Consider the following 21320-nt stretch of genomic DNA (forward strand, 5'->3'; position numbering starts at 1 on the left):
ACCCTGAAAGAGTCCCCAGTGCAACATCATTTGGAGGGCCGAGTCGAGATAGACTTCTAAGATCTCAGGGAAAGAATGAAATGAGATGTTACTGGGCCCGCTAGAGAAATCGATGATTAACGGGATCTCGTGATCGTGATCGTGATGTGAAAGAACTAAGCCAGGACTGAAATATCAGCCAGTTGCAGGAAGGCACTCTGCAGGATCCGAAACCCAGGGCCCAGTCTGGAATTATTTTTATTTATTTATTTTTTAATTGGATCACCATGAGAGACATAGTCACAAAGTTGTTCACGATTGGGTTTTAGTCAAGCAATGTTCCAACTTCCCTGTGCCACCACCAGTATTTATTTCCCACCAGCCAGGCCCACCGTTTCCCTCCCGCCACCCCCCTCCCACAGCCTGTCTCTATGGCACGCTCTCTCTGTCTCTGCCTCTCTCTCCCCCCACCTCTCTCCTCCCATGCTGTTGTCTAAATAGCGCTGATTTCCAACAACCACTGTCTCCCCACTGTCACAGCGTTCTCTTCTATATCCTAACTGATACACTCCTCCCCTTCCCCCGCTAGTTAGGTCAGGCTTCCAACCCGCCCTCCTGGCCCCTGCTTCTACTGTCCTTGGTTATTAGTCTGGAATTTTGAGCTTGTAGGTTCTCAAGACATATAGATGTCTCTCTTCTCCCTACTGTCTCCTCTATCTCTGTCTCTCTCTCAGCACCATCGTGGCCACAGGTCCTAGCATATCCAAGTGGCCAATCAGTAGTAACTTCAGTTCCGGCAACTTCATGCAGCAGATATCGGCATCTCTATTTCACAGATGAAGAAGAAAATCTGACATTTTCTCCAAAGTGACAGAGCCAGGCGTCACTCAAGATGACCTGACGTCAAAGCTCTCTTCCATACTCTGGGTGCCATACCACCTATTTCATTTTCAAGTCAGGAAAGGACTGAAACAAATCCACCTAACCATGAAAAACTACTCTCTCCGACAACGAGAATCAGTGCTTTAGTTCTGGAGTCTACAAAGGCACCGCCATCATCACTCTACATCGTGTGGCATAATCAATTACTCAAAAAGAGATGATATATTTGGAGTCAGAAAAACGACTCTCACCAACATCTTTTTATCAAGCATACAGAATGACCTGCAGAGAGGAAGGCAAGGTCACCTTGGAGGACATAACAGCAGAGCTAAGACCTGGCAGAAAAGAATGGACTTCCTCCTGCCATGTCCTCAGCAGCTGCCAGTGTTTACGGTGACTTTTCTTTGCTTAGTGAAAATTGTAATCAAATAATTAAACATGTTTGTTATCTTTCATGTCTGATATCCTGATCTTATTATAAATTGCCTGGAGGAGAGAAAGTTGATTGTTTTTGTCACAGTAAAATGATGATAATTTTTTTCTAACTAATGAGGTAATTGGATATAATTAGAGAAGTAAAAAAAAAATAATAAAACTTGGGGGAAAAAAATCAACCATTATGTTTTTTTTAAAAAAACTGAGGTATAACTGACATATGCCATTATATGTATTTCAGGTGTGCAACATAATGATTCAATATTTATAACACTGTGGCTTTTTCAGCTGGGCTTCTGAATGTACAGTGATTTTAGGTTTGTAAATTATTGTCTACTTTGTTATCAGAAAGTATTTCAAAAAGCAGTAAATTTTCTTTCCAGCTGAAGCCTCAAGAGAACATTACTTTTATCTTAAGATACAACAGTTTAAAATTATAATCAAAAGAAGAAATTTTGATGAGGTGGATGTGAATAGCTTGAAAGTTATCTTCCAATTCAGAAATAAATAATCAGTGAAGAAAATGGAAAACTCCTTGTCACATAATCAAAATTAACATCATCAAATACTACATGCTCCAGATGAGATACTTAGGGAAGCTAAACCATTTATAGAGCATTCCAGCTGAATATAATCACGAGGAAATGGCAGCAAAAACCCCAAAGAGGAATAGCCTATAAAATGGAACTATATAATATTTTTGAAAATGTTAATATTGTAAAAGGCAAAAAATACTTATGGGACTAGAGAGACAGTACAGGGAAATAAGGTGGTTTGCTTGTGGCTGAGCATTGCCAGGGATCACTCTTGAACACAGCGCCAGGAAAAACTAAAACACACCCGCCCTCCAACGAAAAAAGCAAATGATTATGGGGATGTTGTACATTAAGGGAGTCTATAGGGACTCATTCAATATGTAACTTTAATGCATAAGTCAGGATTGAAGGAGGAAAATGTTACCAAAAAAATTGTTAAGTCAACTGAGAATTCTCTCCATGTGAAATTCTCTCCATGTAAAATTTATCCTTTCTAGGGGGGAAAAATAATGACTGAACATTTAAAAGTTAAATACCGGGGCTGGAGTGATAGTACAGCGGGTAAGTTGTTCACCTAGCACGCGTCAGACCAGGGTTTGATTCGCAGCATCCTACATCGTCCCCTGAACAATGCCAGGAGTAATTCCTGAGTGCAAAGCCAGGAGTAAAAGTTAGATACCCTGACGATTACAATATTCTCAAATAACTGCCCCCACCCCACCCCCCAAGTTTATATAACACATCCATACACTTACAAACTCACAAACAGGGAAAGAGAAAGTATAAACAATACAATGATTCTGAAAATTACGAGTTCAAAATGAGAGAAGCATTATTCACAATAGCCAAAACATAAAGGCAAATAGCCCAATAAAGAAGATGAGGTATATGTATACTAAAGGGACTAATATTCTATTCCTCCCAAAACGGCAACTGATAGACCTGAGACAATGAATAGAACTTAAAGTGATTACACAAAATACGGTAAGTGAAAGACAATTACAGGACAGCTTAAATCACATAAAATATAAATAACCAAACAAACGAATTAGTAGAAACAACAAAACCAATTCCAAGAGTCAGTAAAAAGCATGCTAGTTACCAGAGAGAAAGAGGGGAGGTGGGTGGGAGAAAGGGATAGATGGGTCTTTTGGTAAAGGAAATTTTATTTATTTACTTATTTTTGTTTGTCTGGGGGCCATACCTGGCTGTGCTCCGAGGAAACTAGCTAAATGCTTGGGGACTGCTTCTGAAAGGGAATCAAATCCTGACCTAGGCACAAGTCCTAGCCCCATGAAAGGTCTCTGGTGACAGAATTTTTGCTGGGTGCACGGAATCCTTGACACAGAGGTACTAAATCCACCCTTGAAATTCTGTAGTATGATAAAACAATGATGAACCAAAAAAGTGATATTTCTGTAAATTTGGGGGAGAAGGGGCACAAACAGCAATGCTCAAGGTTGGTCCCCTTGGAACTCCAAGAACCATATGTGCCTGGGGGTTGAATCCAGACCTCCTGAATGCAAAGCACGCGTGCCAGCATGTCCAGCTGTCTCTGGCACTTTTTTTTTCCACAGGTTTTATTCCTGTACTTTTTCTAAGAGTGAAATTCTATCCAAATGAAGTCTGTTTATTCGTGTGTTTTTAATTTGAGTTAATACAACAACAAAAAGCACTCAAATGCCTTCTCAGTATCAGATGCACGAAAATCATCAAGACCTCACATGTAAACTTTCCTTGCAAGTTTGTAGGAGGGATTTTAATTGATGTAAATAAGAGGGAAGTGTCAGAAGGAAGTATTGGGAACAGGACAAGACAGGTGGGTAAAAGGAAGAAAGGCAACAGTTTATGCAAATTTTACCCCCTTAGTCCTACTCAAAAAACATGATTTTTTTCACATTTCTGAGAAATAGAATGTAAGAATAATCACAATGCAAATAGTGGAACCCAAGGCCTAAACCAGCTCAGCATTTAAATCCCTAGAGCCTCACCAAAGCCAACAAAGAGAAACCCTGAGGCAACCAGCTGCCCAGCAGCCTCAGGAAGACAACCAATAGGGGCTGCCCTCACTAAGCCTGCAAAATGAACTGCAGGCACAACCGAACACTGAATTTGAAGTTTCTTTTCCTAGTTTGATTCACTGCACCCATGTTTAATACTGACAATTTTCAAATTAACTTCACTATTGGCACCAGAAAGCTTTTATTTTCCCTGGCTGATTCTGCAATATACATACTTAACTACGAAGCACAGAACTAGAAAGAGGAAAAAAAAAAAAAAAATATATATATATATATATATATATATCATGGTTGCCCAAAAAAAAGAAAATACTATGATGTCTGGTCTCTTGTCAATCTTTTAAGAACTGATCCTGTGTAGACTTTGGTTTTTCTGAATTCTTTCTATAAAGCCCAGTGACCTGAAATATGAAGTGGCACTTCCAGGTCAACTTATAAAAGAACATAACCTTTTCCTTAGAGACCTGGTGTTCTCACCTTCAAATAAAGTTCAAAGAATCAAAATGGTCTTGTTACTTCAAAACCAAAAGCAGATCCTCAAAATCAAAAATACATATTGAAAGCCTTATTTTGATCAAAAGAAGAAACTATACGGATCAAACCACACTCATTTTAACATTCTGGTTCTAGTTTACAACTCTTTCCACACATTGTTAATGGGTGTGTGGGGGGAGAGGGAAGGAGGGGAGGGGAAGGACACCTTTCAGTCTAGAAAATGTGACTCTTGTTCCATGTATTTTGCTTAAAACAAACATAACCAACTGTTACCTTCAGTGTTAGAAAAAATGATATACAGAGAAGCAAGAAAAAGTTAAATCCTACACTGCATCAAAATTTAATAAAGCATTCGGTGTGAATGTCAAAAAGTCCTGTATTATCTTATTATGGAAAAGTCCAGTGTTATCTTATTCTGTCAGCTGGATTATTAGAAAGCTGAAAAAAAATTCTAATTACAATAGTATCAAAAAAATATAAAAGATTATAAGAAACATGACCAAATTTTCTTTTAAAGAAGAAAATGGAAATGCTCTGGTTTTAGCCTTGGAGAATAAACTATCTGAAGAATTATGGTATTCTCTATATCAAAATAATTGGCTTGGGGCACAGAAATGATACAGGGGTAAGGCATATGCACATGGCTGACTCCGGTTAAATCCCTAGTACCTTATATGGTCCTCTGAGCACCACCTGGAGTGATTCCTGAACATAACCAAGAGTAAGTCCTGAGTACAGTCCAGTGTAGCCCCCAAAACAAAACAATTAGTTTTGTACACCTCCGTTCCTTGCTTATGAGAATTTTTGAACTAACTTTGTTGTTGTTTTGGGGACACACCCAGTGACGTTCAAGTTCAAGGGTTACTCCTGGCTCTGCACTAAAGAATTACTCCCTGGTGGTGCTCGGGGTACCACATGGGATGCCAGGGTTCGAACCCAGTTTGGCCACACACAAGGCAAGTGCCCTATCCGGTGTACTCTTTCCTTATCTCCCTTCTTATGAGAGTTTTTAATAAAGTATAATCAAGGCTCAATTCTAAAATCCATCTCAGAAATGATACTTAAAAGTTGTGTCTGTAGGCAAGTTACATTCTGCTCTCTGCCACCATCTCCACACCTCAAAACAGAAACATATTCCTAGTATTGCTGGGGTTTAAATGGATCAGCACCTGGCACATAGTCGGCGTTCAATAACTGCTAACTACTAACACCAGCATCAACAGCACCTCCACCCATATGCAACAATTTGGAAAAATTAACACACATCAGACAATATTTTAAAAGTCCAAAAATAACAAAAAATAAAAAAAGTCCAATAATACATTATTACCTATGGCAGCAATGCAAAAATCAGATCAAATAAAAGAGAATAATCCTAAAGTATACATTCATATGTACATTTATAAAATCTAATGAGGGATAATAAAGTAATAAAACTGAGCTATCAATAAGTGGTTTTGGCAAACTATTCTATACATACACAGCTAATGGTGGGGGTTGCGGAGAGCTGGGCTCTGGCAGTGCTAATTATTTATAAGAAAATAATTGAGAGACTCACTGTACATTACAATTAAAATAATTCAAATGGTTCAAATGGATTAAATATAGTTTTTTAAATGAAGAAGCATACAGGTAAAAATGAATTTTTTTTATGGTTTAAGAAGAGGTTATACTTCCTCAGTATTTTTCTTAAAGGAAAAGTGTTCATCAAAGTGACACAAAGTGACTGAGGTTATACTTCCTCAGTATTCTTTTTTCAAAAAGGAAAAGTGTTCACCAAAGTGGCAAACTTGGAAAAAGAGTTTACATACACATATAAATATGCATGTATATGTGTGATTTATGTAAGGTTCATTTATCTTATTAAATTTCATCTTTATATGCTAAAAATGAAATGGAAAAAATATTAGAAAAAAATGAATAGGCAATGTAGATTTGAAAAAAAGTAAACAAGCAGAAAACACAACCTCTCCAGTAAGGTAAAAAATGAAAGGCAGTTTATTTAGGACTGAAAATCAGCACTGTGCTTAGTGTTAGCAAAAGAATAGCTGGTGCTTATGTTCGTTAACACAATGGCAGAGAGTGCAAGTGACCCGTGTCTCACAGGCGCACCTCAGCAGTACACAGCAATGTACTCCCGAGAATGTACTCCCCTTCGCCTAGTAAGCCCACTTTAAAATCTTGCCCTAGGAAACAATTGTAAACTGTCACTGTCACTGTCATCCCATTGCTCATCAATTTGCTCGAGTGGGCACCAGTAACATCTCCATCTTGAGAATTGTTGTTACTGTTTTTGGCATTTTGAATACGCCATGGGTAGCTTGCCAGGCTCTGGTGTGCGAGCAAGGTACTCTCGGTAGCTTGCCAGGCTCTCCAAGAGGGGCAAAGAAATCAACCCCAGATCGGCTTCGTGCAAGGCAAACACCCTACCGCTGTACTATTAGTTAGATGCTAGATAAAATAATCAGTTTTAAATATTTTAATCAATATATAATATTTCATATGGTGACATGGATTTTCACCTTTGATTTTAACCAATTATTCCCTCAGTGTCAGACATTTAGAGGTCATTTATCAAAACTCTAAGTTAGTTTACAGTAAGCAAACACCACAGCATTTTAGGTATGAGAATGTATGGACCATAGATAAAAATTGAGGTCAATCTGTTTTTCTTCTTCTGCTTCTTCTTTTTTAATTAAAAGAAAAGAAGCTCGGGCATTCATTCTGGCCAGCATATGCTTTCTTATATATAATCTTGCAGACACACATAAAGAATGCATGTGCACACAGCTCCCCCAGGATTTAGTCTGCTCTGAACAAATGTAAAAATCAATTCTTTTCATTGATCCAGTTCTCAAAGGTAGGGTTTTCACCTGGAGTTTCATCCAAAGGATGTCACTTGACTTTTAAACATTTAGAGAGATATATATTTGATGGAAAAAGAAAATAAAATATCATATGCTTCGAATATTTGATGCACTATAACAGCTACAAAACTAGCCAGCACAGAGAATGAGGGAAAGCTCCAAAAATGAATAATAAAGGAAAGAAAAGGGAGGCCCAGACAAAGGAAAGAAGCAAAGGAGAAGGTGGGCACTTATTTCTACCAAAATAAAATGCAAGTACCACCAGTGCCCTGAACGTAGGAATGGCTCCCGGCATGCTACAGCTAAAATTTCCAGTAACCTTGAATGACTGCCAAATTCCTCCACGGCATACTTTTTAGCTGAGCCCTTCATGTAAAAGAAAAAAGAGCAGAGGCAAAGGCAACAGGAACATACCAATTATAACGATGTCAGGCTAGCATGGCCTTCACATGTACAGAGAGTATGTCTGCATTAGCCTGGCTGAAAACTGACGAGATGAGCTAGATGTCAGCAGGCCACACAGCATAAGGCCGCCAGGCCATGTGAAAGAAACTGGATTTTGCTATGGGACAATAGAAACTTCCAGAAGGTTTATGCAGCATACCTTCTTATTAACCTTTCCTCTTCTTCACCTGCTCCTGGAGGATTCTGGAGCCTAAGCATCAACATATTCTTGTCACCTATTTTACTTTCCCAAGAAGCCTACTGCCTCCTCCCATTTTGTGACGCTGAAGACACTGTGCCTTCCCATCTGTTCACATCTTGATGAAACTCCTGAAGGCTGGAAACTACTCCCCAAGGCTGGAAACTAAGAGTTTAAGTGCTTGTCTTGCACTCAGATAACCTGGGTTCAGTCCCTAGAACTATACTTGGTCTTTCAAGCACAGCCAGGAATAATCCCTGAGCCAGGAATAAGCTCTTCCCCCGCACCCGAATGTACCTCCATCACTTCTTCAGAACTTTCTCCAGTTACCTGATATAAAGTTGGTTGCTTTTCTCTCTCTGGATGACATCCTTTCTTTTTTCCTTTACCACATTTATGACAATTATGTATTTGTTTAATGATTACATATTCTATTAGACTGAGACTCTGAGAGAATGAAAACATATCTATTTGGTCCATAAGTGTATATATGCAGGATTTCACAAATATCTGATAGCAAAAGCAAAAATGAAAGTAGTATCTAATCAATAATGAAAATTGAAAAACTGATTATTTTAAAAGATCAACTAAGTTTAAAAAAAGGTCAACTAAGTTGATCAAATCTTTTACTATACTGATTGAAATAAAAGCCTTAACTAAAATAAAACATGAAAAATGGATAATACTATAAACACTATAAAATAGAAACATTTATAGAATATATGGATAACATAAGCTTATATAGCATATGCCAATAAATTAGATGACTTAAGTGGACAAATTACGAAGCACAAACTGCAACAATTAACAAGCAACAAAGGAGCAATAGCAGTAGTAGTTTATAATTAACTACTTTTATAGGAAGTAGTTTATAGGAAGCAGCCAATAATAAGAAACTGAATTTGAAATTAAAAAAGCTTCCCATGAGGGGCCAGAGCAATAATACAGCAGGGAGGTTATTTGCCTTGCACATGGCCGATGCTTTTAAGGTCCAGAGGCATCTCTGCTGCGTGTTGCTCTCTTCCAAGATTTATTTGTGAATCTCTGGATCATGGCTGTTAATGAGCTTATGAGGTGTCCAGAGGCTGTTTGTGGGCATGACTGCCAGGCAGCCAAAAGCACAGGGGGTACGGGGCCCATTCCTGACTCCATGTGAGCCTGGAGGTTTCAGTCACAAAATCTGCATACCAGGCTGGAGTGATAGCACAGCGGGTAGGGTGTTTGCCTTGCATGCGGCTGACCTGGGTTCGATTCCCAGCATCCCATATGGTCCCCTGAGCACCACCAAGAGTAATTGGGTTCTGGAGTTTGTGACTGCCCGGGTTCTGTTGGGGCAGGTGGAAGGACTCACCTGCCCCCATCCAAGATTCCCTAATGAAGTCAGCCTGGCGCAGGGTGAGGTGGCATCTCTGCCACAAGTGATATTAAAAGTAACATGGACTAAAATTCAGAATAAAAAATTAATCCTTATGTTTTATGTTCAATTAATTTCTAAGAGTGTCAAGACAACTATGTAGAGAAAGAACCATCTTATTATCAAAACGATGACATAATAGATTACAAGCAAAATAATGAATCTGGTTGTATACCTCATTTTATATACAAAAATTAATTCAAAGCAGATGACACACATAAAAATGCTACTACATAAACATACCTACAAGAACAAGAAAACAGAGGCAATGTTCATAAAATGGTGCCAATCTAAAATCGGAGTAACAGTACAGTCGGTAGGGCGCTTCCCCTGCATTTGTCCGACTTTGATCCCCAGCACCACGTATGCCCGCCCCCCCCCACAGCCCACCAGGAATGATCCCTGAACACAGAGACAGGAGTAAGCCCTAACACCACCAGACATGGCACCAAAACAAGACAAAAACAAAAACACTGCACTGATCAAAGCCTTGCCGAAATACTAAACCACAACCAAAAACAAAAACACCAAAAGCACAAATAAAAATAAACTGATCTATCCAACACTAAAAACACTTGTACTTCAAAAGATGCATCAAGAAAGGGAAGACAACTACAGAACAAAGTCATGAAAAATCATGTTTATATGGTAACAAACTGGGGAGGGTAGAGCAACAATACAGCAGTACTTAATGCTCAGAAACATTAAGATACTTAAAACAAAAAAAGTGGGAAAGAAATATTTAGGAAACGTCCAGGCAGAGTGCTAGCCTTACATCAGCTGATGCAGGTTGGATCTCTGGCACCCCACACGGCCCGTTCCAACCAGAAGTGAATCTTGAGTGCAGAGCCGAGGACAAGCGCTGAGCTCTGCTGGGTGTGGCACCAGAACAAAAACAAAACAAAAATAGTTACGGTAATAAATTGGCACCCAAACCTTATAAAGAAATCTTATAATTAAGTAATAAAAATGAGTAGAACAAATTTTAAAATGTCAGAGGAAATAAAAACTCCAAAGAAGAGTCTCAAGCAGGGGCCGGCACCGGCTCGAGCTCCGCCGAGATTCGACCCGGGTGGCCATGCCTTTGCACAGCCGCTTTGCTGCTGAATGACCAGGATCCAGAACCAGCTATATGACGTCTGGTCCCAGCAAGTGCTTGCAGCCATGTCTCCAGACTGTGAACTAAGCTTTTGCTCCATGCTGCCCCAGGAAGGGAAATGATGCAATTTCCGACTTAAATCTCCCTGGACTTAATTACTAAAATACAGAAATCCTAAACCGCGCAGCCGCAGACTTTATATCTCTTCATTCTCGTCAGTGGAAAACTAATTATCAAATGTTTCCTTGTCAATAGGGCTGTATTTTTGGGGGATAAACTCCAACAAGAATAGTGAGTTCTGTTGTGAAACTCTGACAACAATAGTAAGTTCTGTGTTGAAATATGGAATGTAATCAAGGTAAAGAGAAAAGAAAGTGAAATTTATCAGTTATGCAGGTGGAGGTGTGGGGTGGGGGGGTGTGGGGTGGGAGGTATACTGTCTTTTTTTTTTTTTGGTGGTGGAATATGGGCACTGGTGAAAGGACAGGTGTTTGAGCATTGTATGACTGAGACATAAGTCTGAGAACTTTGTAACTTTCCACATGGTGATTCAATAAAATAAATTGATAAATTAAAAAAAAAAACTCCAAAGAAGACATAAAAACAGCCATTAAGTACAAGAAAAAATGTTCAATACTATTCAATATTAGGGAAATACAAATCAAAACCTCAATTAAATACTGCCTCACACCAATTATAATATATAAAATTAAAAAACAGACAGGGGACTGGTGAGATAGTACAGTGGATAAGGTTATCCTTGTACGTGGTTAACCTGGGTTCAATCCCCAGCACTCTGTAATTCCCCCAAAGCGCCACCAAAGTGATCCCTGGAGCACACGGGAGGGAGTAAGCCTTGAGCATTGACAGATATGTCCCCCAAACCAAAAATAAAATTAAAAGACTGATAGACACTAACTTGACAAGGATGTAGAGAAATAAAAATCTACATCCATTTCTAAAAGCAATGGGGAATGGCGCAGTTGGTTTGCAAATCAGTCCTGTAATTCATCAAAATGTTTTAAAAGCTGCATTTTCATTCCTTGATATATAACCAAGAGAATTAAAAGCAGAAGCATAGGAGCCAGGGATGTGTCTTAGTGGCGAGAGTGCATGCCTTACATGGATTCAATTCTAGCACAATAATAAACAGATATCTACTCCCCAAAGTAGTACACAAATATCCAAAGCAGCATTACTCATAAGAGCCGAAAAACCAGAAACTTATCCAAATGTACATAAACTAAAAGATAACTAAAATGGGCACATCCGTATGCTGGAATATAATTCAGACATAAAAATGAAATACTTATATACGCTATAATATAGAAAAACCTTGTAAACATGCCGAGTGAAGTAATCTGGTAACAAAAGGCCATGTAGTGTATGATTTCCTTTTTAGGAAATGTCCAGGAGAGTCCATTCTACAGGCAGAAAGTAGGGTAGCAGCCGCCCAGCAATAATGGAGAATGACTAACAGGCACGGGTTTGTTTCTTTTGATTGTCCAGGAAGGAGGCCGCAGGGAGGGCAATGGTGAGGGCTCACTTCACGGAGTCATTCCACCACAGGAAGCGCTGGGATGGAATCAGAGGAGCTGCACGCAAGGCTCACTCCTATACTACTTCTCCAGCCCATTATAGGTTTTCTTCGGGGGAAACCAATGTTCTCAAATTAGACTGTGACAATGGTTTTCACAGTCTTGTCAATATACTGAACAAATTAAGTGGAACAATTTAAGTGGCTAACTTGTATGATATGTGAGTTAATGTGGAGAAAGTGTAAGGTGCGTGAGGTAATAACTCAATAAAATCTTTAAAAATGAGCAGATCTATGTTGATATAATATTAGTTGTTTGCCATTAATTCAATTATATTTTCCCTTACTAAATTTTTATTTGATATGCTGTTAAAAGGGACTGAAGCGACAGCACAGCGGGTAGGGCATTTGCCCTGCACATGGCCGACAAGGGTTCGATTCTTCCGTCCCACTCAGAGAGCCCGGCAAGCTGCCGAGAGTATCCCACCCACACGGCAGAGGCTGGCAAGCTACTGGTGGTGTATTTGATATGCCAAAAACAGTAACAACAAGTCTCACAATGGAGATGTTACTGGCGGCCCCCGCTCGAGCAAAATCGATGAAAACAGGAGGACAGTGCTGTAGTGCAGCGCTGTTAAAAGAGGGTTAAAATAAAAAGATGACTTTAAAAAAATTATCTTTAAAAGGAATCTCAATATTTGGTCATCAAGTTCATCTAATATATGAAATCTGTATGTGTTAATTTATATAGTGACAAGGAATGTATGTATAGTCACTGTCACTGTCATCCCGTTGCTCATCGATTTGTTCGAGCGGGCACCAGTAATGTCTCTCATTGAGAGACTTATTGTTACTGTTTTTGGCATATCCAATACGCACGGGTAGCTTGCCAGGCTCTGCCGTGCGGGTTCCATACTCTCAGTAGCTTGCCGGGCTCTCCGAGAGGGGCGGAGGAATCGAACAAGGGTTGGCAGCATGAAAGGCGTAAGCCCAACCGCTGTGCTATAGCTCCAGCCCATATGTATAGTACTCTAACAATTTTTGCGCATAGCCTTAAAACTCACTTTAAGACTCAAAATTGGACAATTTAAAACTGTCCTCTAAGATCAAAGGCCACTCTGTTCCTCAGTTCAGCAATTCTTACAAAGTGTTAAGCACAGATCAGCTTGGAGCTGCTGTGGGGCAGGAGGCAGCAGCTAACGCAAAGGGATCCCCTCTGCAACAATAGGTGCCACGATGAGCATCTGTCGTATTTACCTGACTTAAGCCTCAGTTGACCTTTAGTAACTAGCACCCCAAAAGCAGGGTCCCGTCAAAAGGACTGGATGGACGTAAGGCAAGCAGTAAGCTACACTGGCATCAAAACAGGACAGGCCAAGTGCCATAAAACTCATAACAAGAGCCTGGTCATGGACAAATTCTGTCATGACCCAAAGAGAAATGACTGGTCAAGGGCCCTGCTAGAGTTAGGAAGGATTAATCCGGTCTGAGGATTGTAGTCTTGGATTTATAGCGAGATGTTCCCAGGAAAGCCACCATATATAAGAGCTTAATATACTGTGTCCATACAAAATGACTAGGAAGATTATTAAAAAATAAATTTAAGGTGACTGTTCAACTGGTTATGGACTAAGGAAAGGAGAAGGATGCCCTTAGATGAAATTCCTGCCCTTGAGCAGATCTCCTAGCAGGATGAGATCTTTGTCTTAGAAGAGCTTCCTTCTTAGGAAGGAAGGGCTTTCATATGTAGATTGTGCTATGCCCTGGGTGTACCTGCTACCCCCAACCTTGGAAGTTGGGCTCTTGATTAAGGCTGCAAGACTGCTCTCAGGGAGACTAGCATGGGGAAAAGAGGAGCCGGGAATGAGGGACAGTATGAGACTAGAATGGGGCACTCAGTGAGATTGGAACATGCGCGCAAGGAGAAAGGAAAAAAACAGCAGGACAGAGATCGGAATAAACGGCAACTGATCACCAACTAGCTTGGTGGCCCTGTTTCCTCCTTCATGCTTCTGTTGGCAGCTGCTGCAGGCTGGGGCAGGGAAGAGGCTTATGGCCACCAAATGCACGTGGAGAGAACACCGCATTTTATTTTTGAACATACAGACATCCTCAAAAAAACTAGAAAGTGAGCTTCCATATGATCCAGCAATACTACTTCTGGGAGTATATTCCTGTGATGCAAAAATACACAGCAGAAACACCATCTGCACCCCTATGTTCACTGCAACACTGTTCACAATAGCCAAAATATGGAAACAACCTGAGTGCCCAAGAACACACGACTGGACAAAAAGACTATGGTACATCTACACAATAGAATACTATGCAGCTGTTAGAGGAAAAATGAAGCCGTAAAATTTGCCTATAAATGGATAGACGCAGAGATTATCATGCTGAGTGAAATGAGTCAGAAGGAGAGGGCAGATATAGATTGACTGCATTCATTTGTGAGAACTATATATAGTATGAGAATAGTATCCAAGGCCAGGGAAAACAGGCCAGGAGCACTGGTCATTGGTTAGAAATTACCATGTGTGGGGGTGTGTGGGGGGGAAGAGGGTAGTTAAAATAGAAGGGGGCCCAGTATGACAACAATAGTTGGAAATAATCACTGGACAAAAACTGAATGTTGAAAGTAGTTAAAGGAATATACATGATACCTTTCAGTATCTCTATGAAAATATATGGCAGGCTGGGGTGGGGGTGTTAGGGTGGGGGGAGGGAGGAAAATGGGAACACTGGTGCTGGGAAATGTACACTGGTAGAGTGATGGATGTTTGAAAATTGTATGACTGAAACCCAATGATGAACAGCTTTGCAATGCTCTATTTCACAGTTATTCAATTAAAAAAATAAATAAAAAATAGATGGGCTCAAGAAGCAGAAGCAGAAACTGTGCACTTACATTCCTTAATACTGGTAGTGCCAACTGCTCGAAGGAAGTCAGATCCACCACATACTGCCCAACTCTGCATTCACGTTTTCCTGGTGGAGGCTCTGACCTGTATAAAAAGATAGTATTTGGGGTTCAAAGATTCCTTTACAAATGTTTTTTAGCAGTTCCACTGAGACTCCAATCTACCCTGTATATTGTTAATCTCCCTTAAAAATACAAACACACAGTTTTGCTTATATCCCACAGGAGAAAGATCATTCTGTATTGGTCCCTCTTCATCTAACTTCACTCAACATGATACTCTCTTCTAGGTGAACAAAAGAGTGCAAACATCTAAGTAAGAGGTTTTGGGCTCCTGGGGGAAATGCCCAGGAGTGAAATTGATTGTCATATGGAAGCTCAATTCCTAGGTTTTTTGTGAAGTCTCTGTATTGTATTCCAAATGGGCTGGACCAGTCTACATCCTCACCAGCAATGAATGAGGGTCTCCTTTCCCCAAATCCATGCCAGTACTGGTTGTTTTAGTTCTTTTCGATGTGAGTGTGAGATGATATCTTTGTGGTGTAAGATGGTACCTCATTGTTTTGATTTGCATCTCCCTAATGATTAATAATACAGTCTTTTTAAGCAGAGAAATAACAATTGCCCAGCTACAACAGAAAACTGATTGTTGTCCTTCAATAGGACAACAATCTTGGCAGGACAAACCTGAAGCTCCAGGTAGCTACCATACCACCTCTCTGAAAAGTGGTAAAAGAGAGGGCTACAAAGTACAAAGTGAGTTTAGTTTATTAGTCAGTGAATACAAGTATTTGGTAAAACATATTTTTGTACTTTTTCCCACATAATGATTTTAATCTCAATTTTTCTTTCTCTGAGAAATCTGTACAGACCCAAGAATATTTCAAGATAGAAGAGATAACTAGGTCAACCTCTTCTCCAGAGAGAATAAAACATCATAGGAACAAAATATCAGTACCCAACTCTGGACAAAGGTCCCCTCATGCCAGATAAGGTGACAACATCAAATCCAATTCTTCTTCCTCCCTGTCTGACTTCTTCTGTATAAAATCCATCAATAGGCATACCAGATGATATTAAAACCTCAGTGGCTTTCTGGATCAATGTTGTTTTTCCAACTCCTAAAAAAAACACAATAAATTAAAAATTAAAAAAAAGAGGTCATCAAATACCACTCCCTTGACAGAACATGTTTAGCAATACGTACTGATTCCCAATGAGTGAACAAATGGCTACAATGGATTTTAGTAACACTAAGTTTACTTTATTTTTGATTGCTCCAGGTGTCAAAACTTCATTTCAAGCACAAACAGGCATAGTAAAAATATGAAAGGTATCTTAAAGTTTATTTTTAAATTATGAAACATCACTAGTTTTGTCACATACTTAATCTAGAACCAACTAGTTCTCCCAGTATGTAATTTGTTATCTCTTAGGACAAACTTTATTTTCTCCTAAAATTATTCTCCTTATGTAAGGAGAAAATTCTACACCTAGAAAGCAAAACTAGACATGCTTGGGTCAAAGGCTGAGGGCCTTCAACAAGAATTTCAACTTTCAAAACTGTGCAATTAACAACGGGAGAATCTCTTCAGTCTGCCATTAACTTTGCCTTCCAAAATAACGTCTTAAATATCACCAATACCACCAGAAATGGCACTTTTATTCTTTTACCTTTTGGGGGCCACACCCAGACATGCTGTGGGTCCCAGAGCCATTCTGAGTAAGCACAGCCTGCGTGAACCTGCAAGGCTCTCTGCCAGGGTTGCTAAGGGGCCAATGAGGCTATACCTGGCCATGCTTGAGGGTAGAAATGGCAATTTTAAAGCTTTTTTTTTTTTATAAGAACAATCTTAGCAGACTGGCAACCCTTCAATCTCCAGTGTCCCTAAGAACCAATTTGGCTTTCTCCAACACCTTCCTAAATTACAATCTTCAGAAGCTTATTTTCTACCTCAACCCCTCCTTTTTGGTCCCCAGCCTAGCTTGCTGACTGATGAGTTCTTGTGCTTACAAGTAGCAACAAGGTACTACCTAATAGTATCACTGTCATCCCACTAATCATCGATTTGCTCGAGTGGGCACTAGTAACGTCTCCATTGTGAGACTTGTTACTGTTCTGGGCATATCCAATACGCCACGGGTAGCTTGCCAGCGCTGCCGTGGGGGCAAGATACTCTTGGTAGCTTGCTAGGCTCTCCGAGAGGGGCGAGAGGGGCGGGAGAATCAAACACGGGTTGGACGTGTGCAAGGCAAATACCCTACCGGTTGTGCTATGGCTCCAGCCCATATTATTCTTAATATAAGAAAACACAAATATTTACCTACATGGTAGAAAAGATAAAATGCTAAAACAGTGAAGCAATAGGAGGCATTTGTCTTAAGTCCTATTTTGTTTTCAGCTGTATTTTTCATGACCAGTTATTAAGCAGCTACCCTAGTGCTGTCCACAATAAAAAGTGACTTATACTGTCAGAGACCCCAAAATGTCTCAGACAGGCAAAGCAAATCAGAAAGCTTCAGAATTATTTTTGGTTCTGATTCTTCTACAACACTGACCCTAAAATAAAGATTCGAATGCAATATTTTATTTTGGAATGCCACCCCAAGACATGATGGCAGGGAAGCATCTGCATCATCAAGGAAGTGACCATTGCAAATAGCTGTAGCTTAATCCTACTGGGGAGTCCTAGGAGTATGGGATGCAGTGCTCTGCACTATCCTGCGCTAAGGAGTTTACTCACTAACACAATCTATCACAAGTGAGAGGTTGCTCCCGGGGACAGAAATTCATTGTTCAGGGGGTGGGAAGGAACTGGAGACATGGTGGAGGGAGTGTATACTGGTGAAGAGATTGGTGTTGGAACAATGTACACCTGAAACTCAATCAAGAATAACTGGGTTTGGAGCGACAGTATAGAAGGTAGGGTGTTGCCGTGCGTGCAGCCGACCTGGGTTCAATCCCTGGCATCGTATCCCAACTGGTCCCCTGAGCACTGCCAGGAGTAATTCCTGAGTGTAGAAGAATAAGTACCCAAAAAAGCAAAATGACTTGGTAACTTTGTAACTTATAGTGATTCAATAAAAAACAAGTAGAGAAATTCCCTGATCTTTCAGGCATGAAGAGGGAATCCCACAAACTAAAATCAGACTGCAGGTACCAAAGAAAGCCCTCCAAAATAATTTCAGACAGAAAACATTTGGAAATGGGGGGAAAAATACTAAGTGCCAAGGAGACATGGGTGGGGCACAGAAAGAACAAAAAGTAATATTTTATCCAATAATCTGCATTCATAAGAGATTCAGACTTTTTTAAATTTCTAAATCTAAAGTAGTCAAGAGTTTGGCATTGAATTAGTAACAGAAAAAAAAAATGAAGCAACATTTTTTACTAAAGGGAGCCATCACGTCTAAAGAAAGAAGATTACCACCTGATAAAAGATTACTGAAAGATTAACTTTTACATAGTTGCAATACTGTGTTGTCTATTAAACTAATCAAAAATCACAGTATAACAGCTTTCAGAAGGTAGGCGGAGAAGGTAGATCATTTTGAAAACAGGCATAAAAGAATTCCCCTGTGGGATTGAATCTTCTCAACTTCAGGCACATAAAACTGAGGAAACATAAGAACCAGTGCCATTCTGGTCAGCTACTGTCCCCACCCACCTACAGGACTTGGAGGACATATAACCGGAAAAATAGGCCATGTCTGTTGTAAGACACATAGATATCCTGGGATCAGACTGCTGAGGAAACTATATTCCATGTTTCAAATAAAGGGCTGACAAATTTACTGTCAGAAGACAATATTCTTTTGCAATATTAGGGAGTACTTCCAGATATTAAAAATCCTCACGCCACCCCCCACCTCACTCTCCCTCAAGGCTTGGTAAAAATAAACCCCTAAGTTTGCAATATGAAGTGCAACCTTTGCTACTTAAGGATAAATATAATCATTAGGACAAAATGAAAAAATCCGAGGCCCAGGAGGGTCATCTTTAGTATCTGATCTCAGAACTAACTTGAACAATATCCCGCTGTTACAAAAGAGTTGAATAAATCACTTTCTGCAACTCCAAGCCAGCTTCCTGAGCCTATCCAATATGGTTACTACCTAGTGACTTTTCTCTCTGACAAGATTCTTAAGTCTTGGTTTGAAAGGTAGCTTGGCTTTAGTCTTATTTGACCCCACTTCAGGAGAATGCCCACAGACCAGAGTCAGGGGGGTGTCCAAAAATAAGGGTATGAGGTGAGCGGACACAGGTACCAGGTCTGAGAAGGAGACTAAGGCCTCTCAGACTGCAGCCTTGTCCCAGGACGGTAGAAATTCGGGTGGTTAATAAACCTGGAGTCGGTAGAGGTGGTCAGGCAAAGTGACCTATTTAACTTCACAGTTCTCCAAGTGAAAATTCTGCACGTCCTTCCCCTAGACGCATGGATCAGGAGCCACTGGCAGGACAAAATAATTTAGAAACCTTCATTGTCAACTACAGTCGTGCCAGATATTCTGAATTACCATGTGTACACATCATAACTTCAAATCTATGGTAGTTATTACTATTGATGAGGACTATAACGAGAAGTTCTGCTACTTAATACTTCAATTTAAATAATTCACATTACAATTTTGTCCTTTTTAAAAAAAACATGACTGGCTTCAATATCAATTCTTTCTACTTTATAAAATCATGAACTATTTTTTGGTCTTTTGTGTGGGGGCCACACCTGAACGTGCTCAGGGCAAGCACATTATATACATTACATATACATACGTTCCTCTGTTCCTCTTAGCCACTGTTTGTTGATGTTTAGAAAGGAATCATGGGGGGGGCAGGGAGGGGTGAGGTCAGATTTGCACGCTTGTAGCTCTCACCACCGTTTCGCAATACTTGTAATGTTGCATCACTGTAATGTATGCAACTGTCATGTATATAATGTATGCCCAGTATCAATCCGGGTCAGCTGCATGCACAGCAAGCGCGCTTTCACCCGCTGTAAGGACCCCCCCCAAAAAAAAATCACCTCTTCTGGCCTGGATCGATAGCACAGCGTAGGGCGTTTGCCTTGCACGCGGCCGACCCGGGTTCAAATCCCAGCATCCCATATGGTCCCCTGAGCACCTCCAGGAGTTAATACCTGAGTGCATGAGCCAGGAGTAACCCCTGTGCATCGCCGGGTGCGGCCCAAAAAGCCAAAAAGAAAAAAAAAAACATCACCTCTTCTAAGGAAACTATGCTCCTCGTATCAGATTCCTAAAGTCGGACTTGTCAGCAGTCAGAGCCCAGATCTGAGCCGGCCGCCCCCACTCGGCGCACCCTCCACGCGCACCCCTCAGCCAACCAAGAGGACCCCCAGATTACCTGGGGGCCCAGTCAGGAACACGTGCCGCGCCATAACCCTGAGCAGGGATGTGGGGGGCGGGTCACGACCCGGGAGCGGGACGCGAAACCCGGGCCTAGGTTGCACCCCGCGAATTCCAAACCCCGCCTCTGGCGACCGGAAGCTCCGCCTTCACGACTGCGCGTGCGCGTCAGCTCGCGCCCGCGGTCCCGGGACGCGCCGGCCTCCGCGGTCTCGGTGCGCGCATGCGCCCTGGGCGTCCAGCCGCCGCTCAGCCCACCCGTACCCTTCCCTGGAACGTTCAGTCCTTCGGCGATCCCGGCACTTAAGCCTCGGTGCTGAACTTCCGTGGGACGTTGGCGGGGGGATGCACGTGAAAATGTCGGTGATTAAGCCAGAATTTTCCCCACGTTAGATTCCTGCCCCTGGATTTCAGAACTGAAATTCCTGCAGGCTGCGGGGACTGTGTGGAAAGTTGGGGTTCCCGGAATCCTGCGTCCGAAGTGCAGATTTTATTGCAGTTTCGAGCTAGTGGCCTGATTTTTGTCGGTTATAGTTGCAAACGAGAATGATTGGCTAAACTCGCTATTTTCTGGACTCCTCATCCAGATATTTGAAAAAGATTGAATTTGGGCGAGACTGGAGAATCTGACTGAAGACTCTATTTTGTTGTTTTAAACGCTCCAGCAATTTCTAATGTGCCGGGGCTTGAGAACTTCTGGTTTCAGCAACTTTCGGTCCTCAGATATGCACATGGAAGCAAGGGTTTATTTTAGGGGTGTGTTTTTTTTCCCCACCTCCGTGTCACGAGTGTAAACCAAAACAGGATCCTGCTAAAGGATTCCCTACCTACAAAAACTTGAATATCTTCTCCAGTTTTACCTCCCTCCCGCCCACATCCCCCCCCCCCCGCCCCCCGCCCCGGCCTCTCTACACCGCGCGCGTGTACACACACACACACACACACACACACACACACACACACACACACACACACACATACACACACGAACCTCTTCAAGTGTTGCAACCGGTGAAATGAAGTGTCAATAGCCTTGGGCCAGTTTACCTGTATACTCTTTCAGTCTAACATGTGTGCAGTTTGACTTGCGATCAATCATTCTCCATCCTAGCTAAGAAAGCAATTTCA

At 41.0% G+C, this 21320-nt stretch overlaps 1 protein-coding gene across 2 annotated transcripts in view; it reads right to left on the bottom strand.

Annotated features, from left to right (window-relative positions):
* Positions 1-20332, bottom strand: part of NTPCR (nucleoside-triphosphatase, cancer-related) — a 36227-nt gene extending 15895 nt beyond the window's left edge. The window contains exons 1-3 of one of the 2 annotated variants that reach the window (XM_004620320.2): positions 20191-20332; positions 15787-15949; positions 14817-14913 (exon numbers count right to left, since the gene is read on the bottom strand). In XM_004620320.2, coding sequence (XP_004620377.1) covers positions 14817-14913; positions 15787-15949; positions 20191-20224 — 294 coding nt within the window. In that variant the 5' untranslated portion in view covers positions 20225-20332. Of the gene's footprint in view, positions 1-14816; positions 14914-15786; positions 15950-20046; positions 20158-20190 lie in introns of those variants that run through there. The other variant, XM_055147384.1, reaches the window with a different exon arrangement.
* Positions 20333-21320: the final 988 nt, after the last annotated feature.

This window comes from Sorex araneus, chromosome 9 (genome assembly GCF_027595985.1).
Source record: "Sorex araneus isolate mSorAra2 chromosome 9, mSorAra2.pri, whole genome shotgun sequence".
Classification (NCBI taxonomy): domain Eukaryota; kingdom Metazoa; phylum Chordata; class Mammalia; order Eulipotyphla; family Soricidae; genus Sorex; species Sorex araneus.